Consider the following 9,339-nt stretch of genomic DNA (forward strand, 5'->3'; position numbering starts at 1 on the left):
TAGACTTCTTATTGTTTGTATTATATATTTTATTTGTTTTATCTTTAATTTTGTTCTTTTATCTTAAATAACGCACCTTATTTGTTTTTATTATTTAATAAATCTCGTGTAATATACAAGTTATAAGCTAGTATAGTTATAAATAAATAGGTTCATAAACATATTCGAAATGAGTGTCAAATATTTTCTGAAGGCTTGAGTCAAAATATGTTTTTCTTTCAAAAACATCAAAATCATCATTGAAAAACATGGACATAAAAATGCATATTGAAAGTTTTTCCAAGATTAGACATTAAATTTCTAGAATTATAATTGTTTGATTATAAGAAAGTTGTACAAATACTAAATTAAGACTTTAATTTTAAATTTTAAAACAATTCATCTGTAAGGTGACACAAAATATGAATGGCTTGTTGTAAAAAAGTTAGGATGAATTTTTATAATTGTTATTGTGTGAATGAGAATTTATAATTATAATTCTTACTATTTATTTAAAAAGTTTAATTCTAAATTTTTCTCAAACTATTAAAGTAAAAAAAGAAAATTTTTAAATGGTACAACGACACATGCTGCCGCACTCGATTCATAAGTTGAAATTATCGTATGTGATGATCATGGAATAATGGTATTTCAATGGTGGTGGTGATAATGTTTGATGGGAATTCAAGAATACAATAACATGTAATCAATACCCATCAAGTATATTATTGACATAACTAGAGATACCTACAACGCCCATTATTACAATCCAATATACAATAACATGTAATCAATACCCATCAAGTATATTAATGTAATCATGTTATATGTACGTAATATGTACGCGTGCTTAGGGGTTAGGAGATTACGGACATACACGGTGAGAAAATGTTATTTTACAAGCTCATGAGTTTTGGCAAGCATGCATTTGTTGGACCAACGTTGGCTCAAAGCTGCATACGGACTTATTTAAAACCAATAGTTGAAATTAACAAGTGAATGTTGTTAAAAAAATGGTGAATATGATATAGTCAGATTGTCAAAAGATGAGAACACGACCAGGTCTTGATGCAACTATTTATGACATGCACTGGAAAGGGTGAGATATTCGTCTGCTTTGGTGACTTGGTGTTGTCTATGAAAGTCCGAGCCTTCCTACCTTTTTAATGAACAATTAAAACTGCATGTGTTACAATACTTGGTTGAAGTATTCTTTTACCCTTTTAGTGTCTCAACAGCAGAATCACACTACTAGAGTAGTGAAAGTGACCAACGAAGAGTGGTGGTCAAACATGATCCTTTAGTTGCACAATCTAACCCTGATGACAACACAACACTATAACCCAACCATCATATTTCTCTAAGGACATTCATGAGGGCAGAAGTAGTGAGGTGCCGCCCTGCCACCTCGCCAACCTTTTTTCCAGTTAAACCATTTCACTTTCCATATAGGCGGCAAAGAATAAAAACTCTTTGGGCCTTACTGCACTCACGGAGCAAGGGGCTCAGAAAAAAAATTCTCACTACACGTTTTCGATTGAAAAGTTAGTTAGAGCCCGCATGCTACGTGGCATTGACGTAGTTGGACGTTTGTCAATTTTACTTAAACCATTAAATATAGTCTAACGGATTAACGCTCCAAACCACATCATCGAAAAGTTCCTTCAACACCGAGTGTTTTGGGCAGGAGTGTGGGAGAAAAATAAAAGGCATGGGTAGAGATGGTATGTTATTTAATTTATAGAACCAATGAAACGCCGCTAGCTCACACACTTTGATTTCGGTTAGTTTTTTCTTTATTTAATTTCTAGGTGAAAACAGTACACACCTTAGTGGTTCGTGATGTTTTTCAAGTGAAACCTACGTGGCAGCGACATAACATCAAGGTGTTTGCTTTTTAATGAAACTTTTATGGATGCTCTAATGGTTTATACATTTTACACAAATCATGTAAGTTTTTTTCACACTCACATTTACTAGGTTAACAAGTGTTCACCGTGAAGTTATTCCGTTTTTATATTCCTCTCTTAACTTTTAATTCGTATCAACTTCTAGTACTCATTACTTTAGTACTTATTATTAGTAAGTTGAAGACCCGTGTATAATAATAAAGTAGTGACCAAATTAATATTGGTAGCTTCCTGCCTCCCTCACGTCTTCTAGAAAAACAATCGATAGCTTTATTGAAAGCCCATGTGAGCTTTTGTCGCAACTTATCATTATTCTTATTCTTTCTTTCGTATATATATTGTCACGGTCCATTTACAAATCATTATTACCAACAACTCAAAAATATATATGGACCTAAATTTTCATTTATTCTTTTAAATTCAGTTTTCTCTTTAGTCCCAACAATTATCTTTCTTTAAAAAAAAACTAATTTGAAATGAATTAAGTGTACTCGAATACACTAGCATCCTAGCTTGTTTTAAGTTTTAAGTTGTTTGTTACAAAACTATTTAATCGGAGACTTGTATGATTTAGTAGTATGATAACTTGTTATTTAAAACTTATTATCACTGATATTCAGAAAAGCGAGCCAGCAACACCAAGTCATAGGTTGACGTACTCGAGTTGAATATGTGTTCAACTTTCGGTTCGAATTTAAGAAAACGAGTCAAACCAACTCTACGCAAACCCGATGGAAGATTTTACAACACCAAAGGATGTTATTTTGGTCGTTACAATTGATAGATTAGTTTTCTTGATAAAGAAAAATCACATTTCGGACTCATACGAGTTTACTCTCATTTGGGCCAACTCAAACTAAAAACGGGTTAAAATGGCCTAATGGACAACTCATAAAACGCGTGCTAACTTAAAAATGAGCTCAACTAAGAGACACGCGGCCATTGTTTGCCATCACCACATACTGAAAGTTGCCTCCCCCTACTAATTGCTGACGTCACCACCAATAACCGTTGACCCGAAACCGTTCTACCGACACAAACCGATCCGTTGCTGAGTCTTAATTTAAAACAAACATAGAAATTCAATGTGGAGTGATCATTTTTCCCTGTTGTTAGGCTTTTCCCTCTTGTCTAATAGAATATAATACTTTTTTGGCTTCTTTCTCTTTTTAATCATGAATTTTCCTTCATCATCATTGCACTTCTTGAAATAATCCCTCCATCAACAACACACCCGCACACACATCCTCTTTCTATGTATATATAAATATATGTATATGCATGTGTGTCTCGTGGCTAGAAACCAAACCACCTATATATAAGGATCTAGCAACCATTCAACACAACACAAATAAATAAGTGAACATGTGTACCGGCAATAACAAAGAATTCATGGCTCTATCTTCTCTTCAATTCCATAACCGAAAACCAAAGCTTCAAATTCATGTCAAGCTTCGAATTCAAAGGCTTAAAAGGTAATAAATATTACATATTTTATATCATTAACAACCATTTTTATTCATTTTTTGTGGTTTCAGGGTTAACAAGTTTATCGAAGAACATACGAAACACGAGATGGAGATAAGAAACCTGAAGTTGTACATGGAGAATATGAGAATCTTGAAGGAGAATGAAGGGTGGTTGAAGACCAAGGCTAAAATGCTTCATCAAGAAAATCTTGATCTGTTGTTAGAGTTAGAGAAGAAAAGGTCGAAATTTGATCATATCTCAAGTACCCTTTACCTTGATCATCATTTTGAAACAAGGGCATATTTGGGATTATGAAAAAAAAACTCTGGAAAATCTAGTATTTTTGGTTAAGGAATTTGCTAGAATTCTTGACTAGTATGGTGCAGGGTGATGATAGAAGGAATAACGGTAGTATGAAGTCAGAAATGATTTTATTAATCTATTAGATTTATTTATTATAAATGACTTTGTTATTTTATATTGTTGTTTGGTTTAATATTAACATGTATCTTTATATTTTAAAGGAGACGACTTTTAAAAAGTCAACCCTCGAGCCACTAATGGTTGGGGATATATGAAGCCTATGTACATGTATCTAATTTTAAGGAATAAACATAGAAATAACTGATAATTATGGTTGTTTCATATTGATTTGTAAAATGTAAATATTAGCAATATATGTCTCTAGATTAACTTGAAAATGAGACAGTTTAGTTATATCAATATTTATTCTGAAATGTCTCATAGGCCACATGTAATGGATAACAACTGTTCAAATAGACAGACACATTTGTTTGAACAAGTATATATATCCATCTAGAGAATGTTGTGTGAATGACTGTTACACGTGTTCTAAGTAATTTTCATACTGACAATGATGTGAATACATAGTCCTTGATCTAAAATCACTGCACCCAACATATCATAATTCATAAGCAATATGCTTTTTAATAATGAAAATGGTTATATAGTCATTTTATCTCTTTTAACAGTTATTTTAATGTTCCACAACATTTACAGAGTACCAGACAATTGGGATTAGAAGTGTAGTATCTCTTATCCTTTTTATTAATAAAATATGACGGGCCCGAAAAATGTGTAATATCTTTTAGTTAGGGATGGAATTCAAAATTTGAGCATGTGGAGACCATGGGTGTTACTTTGGTCGCTTTTTAATATTACACATTTGGCTCGTAAGAGATATAAAACAATCCAAATAGAGCGATAAAAAGCTAAATGGTTCCAAATCGCTACCTCTACGGCTCTAGCTTATATCAGAGATTGTGATTTGGTAAATTTACACAGATTTCGCCTCAATTCTCCAATTTCATAATCTGGTGTATTTAATTCTTTTAAGCATTTTGCATGGATTATCTACTTAATATCTTCATTATTATGTCAAAAACTTTAACACTTGTTTGTCAAGCTATGAAAACCACACCCTATTTCCCTCATTACTCATGTTAAGTTTAAGTTCAAGATCTTCTTGCAGACAACGTCCAGTTAGGCGCTAAAACCAGCTAGGACGAAAACCGGCCTAACCGAACAAAAACTGTCACGAACTAATTAACCATGGTTATTCTTTTAGTCAAGTAAATTTTGTAGAGCCAAGGGACGTTATGGATTTCAAAAGTTACAAAGTCAACGAATTGTGATGGTCAAGACTGGATTAAAGTCAATAATACCGTCATCGTAAAAGATCTGTATAGTGATGAAAACACACAAAAAGAAAAACAAAACAAAATGCAAGTTTGGTGGAGAATAATCATTTTTGGGTAGTTAATTAAAAGTCAACTGCTATATTTGGCATATTGGCCAAAGTCAAGTGCCTAAATATATTGGAAGTCACAGGTACAAGTATAACTGGTAAAAATTTGGAGCAGTTGATGCTGAAGTGAACTACTGAACTCGTTAGCAGAATACATGTTAGGGTTCGATTCTGATTACTAACAATTCAACTTAAATTGAGAAAAGCACAATATATTGGAATTGAAATTGATACGACGAAGATGATACAGACTCGATAACTAACCACAGAAGTCGCCCAGGGCCATGCCCTTCTCAATGCCTAGCAAAAAGCCAAATGATCTCACTAATATTCTTCCCTCTATCTCCCTATGCTATATTGACACTTATGTATAGAGAAGTAAATTGCACTTGACCCCCTCTAACAATAGACAAATGACAATTTAGACTAGAACTAGAATATGATTCCTATCAATAAACATATTCTGCTCATACTCGTATTGGTTAAAGATGAATTACACAATAAGGAATACTTCAACTGAACAGAAGAGAGATGAGAAATAAAGAGAGAATTGAAGATGGGAAGTCAGAACCAACGCATTCGACATAATCATTTTCTGCCTTAATATTCCTTCTAATCTCCTTTTATCATGCAGATCTCCAATACTTTCTATATGGGCCGAGCCTTAAACTAATCTGGATTTGGGCTAGCTAGTTGGATCATTTGTGGTGTTAGAGATATTAGTTGGGCTGCACTTGAGTTCATTACAGTGCATTCCTATAAACATATTAAAACCGCTTGATGTCATAGTCAACTGTGGTCAAAATGTTTTGGACAGTACTGGTTCTAACACTTTGAATATTATATAATAAGTTGGGTTGTAATCAGCCCAAACTGAACAAAAAAAAATCAAGTTTCAAAGTCAAAGGTGGGTCAATGGTCAAATAGTCAATATAGCAGCTGGATATAAAAGTTAGAAGATGGGGAATATAATCAAGTTTTACTTTTGGTCAATGTTGACCAAAGAAGTCAACCAAAATTAACAGGTGGATATGGTTCAAAACATAGTTATCAAAGGTGCACTCAAGGCGCAAAAAATAGCGAGGGCCTAAGAAAAAAAAGCGCACTTAAATAAAAAATGTAAAATAAATTATATTATGTATTGAATAACTATGTCTAAGAATATTATAAAAAGTCTCATAATATGTTCAAATATTAATAATAATAATAATAATACAACAACAAATTCAGAAAGTAAAAATATGAAATAATTCTAAAATTCCTATTTTTAAAAAGTCAATGAGCATACATTTTGATAGCATACTTTGTACACACAATACATTTGGCTTATACCCGGCCAAATAAAGAATCCAACCATACCAACTTTTATTACCAATCTGATATAAAATGCTAATACAAAATTCAAATTCTTCATCTTTTGAACTCAAAGATGAAGATAGCATTTTGAATCGGGTTTGTAATAAAAGTTGGTGTGGTTGGATTCTCTATTGGGCCGGGTATAAGCCCAATATGAGGCAGGGGTTTGGTTTGTCAAATACAACCAAACACATTATTCTATTGAATTTGAAAATGAAAGTGTTTCTAAGAAAACCCAAAATTGTGCAAATTTTATAGATTGTCATAAATAAACCTTATCATCATTCATCATAGGATATATACACCGTCTAGTGCACTTTCTTGACTAAGAGTTTCTAAATATTCTTATGATACATAACAGAAGTCAAAGTCAAATGTAAAGCCCCGTGATCACAGTTTGTCAAGACAAGATTCAGCAAATGCAAAAAGATAGACCACACCTAGCATTTCCAACTGTACACTTTTAAAGATGATATTTTTAACAATTCGCTAACAAGAAAATTTCAGGGACAGCCCTATAAGTTGAATTTCTTGTTACATTTGTCGTTGTTGCTTAACTAAAGTTACCAAATCATAAATTCAACTGATGTTGAATACTAGATGATCAAAAGATGATATTGAAATTAACGAAAAATTTACCTTAATAACTGGAACAAGATACAAACGCTTATGTATCACTGGACCGTTCTTGCGATGATTTATAGATCCGGTATGCAGCTATGCACATTGTAGCATTTCCAATAACTGTCAACGCCCCTTGTAGAGCAACCGAAACCTATAAGTCGTGTTGGGTAAGATAAGTCCCGTTATCTTGTTTTAACAATAAAAGTTCAAGATTTATTTTAACTCAAAACAAATTGAGCATGGAGAGTCAAGAACGTTATAACAATTACCTCTAGTGACTCAGAGTTATAAAAGAAATGCCATGTGCATGCACAAAATGCTCCACCGAGCAAGGGCACCTGAAGCAATTAACTAATTATGCGTAAAACATAACGATATATATATATATATATATATATATATATATATTATCATATGATATGATATGTAACTATATAATTAACATTAGTTATAGCCAGAACTAATATACCAAGAACTGTAACTCACCATACCCCAAGAAAGGCCCTTCCAAGATTCATATCCAGATTTCTCTCCATATTGCCATACTAAAATCATTGCTGTAATCCTTTCAAATTTCACAAAATTAAACAACTATAAGTACAATAACAAACAATGAATATACACTAAGGCGCTGTTTGGCAATCTTGTGCTGAGTCAGTAAGAGGTAGCCTATAAATCATGTCTCTTAAACTTAACCATTAAGAGGCTCCATTAACCATTAAGAGGTGTCTTTTTAGTGAACCAAACACATTGTATCTCTGACCGATCCAGAGGTAGCCTCTTAATTCTTAATGAATCGTTAAGAGACTACCAAACAGCCCCTAAACCATAGCTTAATTTCTTCTTGCATGTGATATCAATATAATCAATTTGTATCAATTTGCAATCAATTCAACTAAAGTTACGAAATTTCACTAAAAACATGTTATAAAATTAATTTCTTGATCTTTAAATTAACGCATTTGGCAACAGATTGCGCTAATCTAAACATCAAGAAATCAATTCTACACAGTCTTTATAGTAAAAATGTATAACTTTAGTCAAATTCATTGCAAACCGACACAAATCGGTAAACACTGACATCAAACTCCAACAAACTCTAACCAAAAGCATCATTTTTGACACAACAAATGAAGAACTAAGAATAAATCAGTAACTTTGTAATAGTTACCATTCAACAACACTAGAAACATGGATTGCCCAAGTGGGTAATGAGAGAGCATTTGAGGGTTCCGAGAACTCTGCCGCAGCAGCCGAAGCAGCTTCGATAAAAAGGGGTGAAGTTAAGGCAAACCCAGTTCCAATTAGAGCTGTTATGGCTTTCTTGTTGAGAAATTTGGTGTGATTTTGGATGGTTTTTGTAATAATTGGGGTGTTGGGGTTACATGAATTTGTGATTAGGGTTTTGTGTGGATTTAGATTGGAGAAACATTGGGGGTTTGAAGAAGAAGAATATAGCATTAGCAATGCCATGATGATAAAGATTTGTGAGTTTGGGGGGTTAATTGTGAAGACGATAGCAAGTTATTTGGTTATTTCTGTTTGTTTTTTGCATTTTTATAATGTATTTAAAATACTTTTTATAAAATGAATACAACATGGGACGTGATCTTCATACACCATTCTCATGATGACTGTATAGGTTAAAACGGCTCGTATAATGCTATATAGGTCGTATAGGCCGTACATGACTAACAAGTATACGGATGAAACACAAGAAGTATAGTCTTATACGAGCCGTAACAGCTCATAACATATACCGTATATGAGCCGTATAGATGAAAAGTGATGTGTAAAAATTCAAGGTAGTATATGAAGATCCTATGCCTACAAAATACACTTATAAAGTCCCAAAAATATGTTTAAAGTACTAAAGGTCTAAAACAATTGAATAAGCTACCGTTTAATATTTTACATACTGTTTGAAAAGATATATACACTACATTTTCCAAAATTCCTAATAGAGTTAAGTGTAATTTTAGTACATGTGGTTTGGTTAATTACGCAACTTTAGTACTTATTTTTTATTTTGTGCAAATGGCTACCTCAGTTTCAAAAAACTTGCATTTTTAGTACTTTTTTTCTAACCTCATCTATTTTTTCCGTTAAGTCAGAGATAATTTGGTAACTTCGTTATTTTCTTTATTTTTTCCTTTTCTTTTAGGGATTACTCCATAGAATAAGCGTTTATAACATATAAACGCGTATATGTTATAAACCCCAAATCCACAA

General features: G+C 32.6%; 1 protein-coding gene across 1 annotated transcript; it reads right to left on the minus strand.

Moving 5' to 3' along the window:
* Positions 1 to 7,140: 7,140 nt before the first annotated feature.
* LOC143623667 (uncharacterized) lies at positions 7,141 to 8,652 on the minus strand. Its single transcript, XM_077094516.1, has 4 exons — positions 8,279 to 8,652; positions 7,594 to 7,672; positions 7,377 to 7,445; positions 7,141 to 7,258 (listed from the first exon to the last, which is right to left on the minus strand). Exons 1-4 carry the CDS (start codon positions 8,578 to 8,580, stop codon positions 7,151 to 7,153), a joined length of 558 nt encoding a protein of 185 aa, XP_076950631.1. The 5' UTR covers positions 8,581 to 8,652; the 3' UTR covers positions 7,141 to 7,150.
* Between the last annotated feature and the right edge of the window lie 687 nt (positions 8,653 to 9,339).

This window comes from Bidens hawaiensis, unplaced genomic scaffold (assembly GCF_021521415.1).
Source record: "Bidens hawaiensis isolate Kalapana, Puna unplaced genomic scaffold, B.hawaiensis_p1.1 tig00003510_1, whole genome shotgun sequence".
NCBI lineage: Eukaryota > Viridiplantae > Streptophyta > Magnoliopsida > Asterales > Asteraceae > Bidens > Bidens hawaiensis.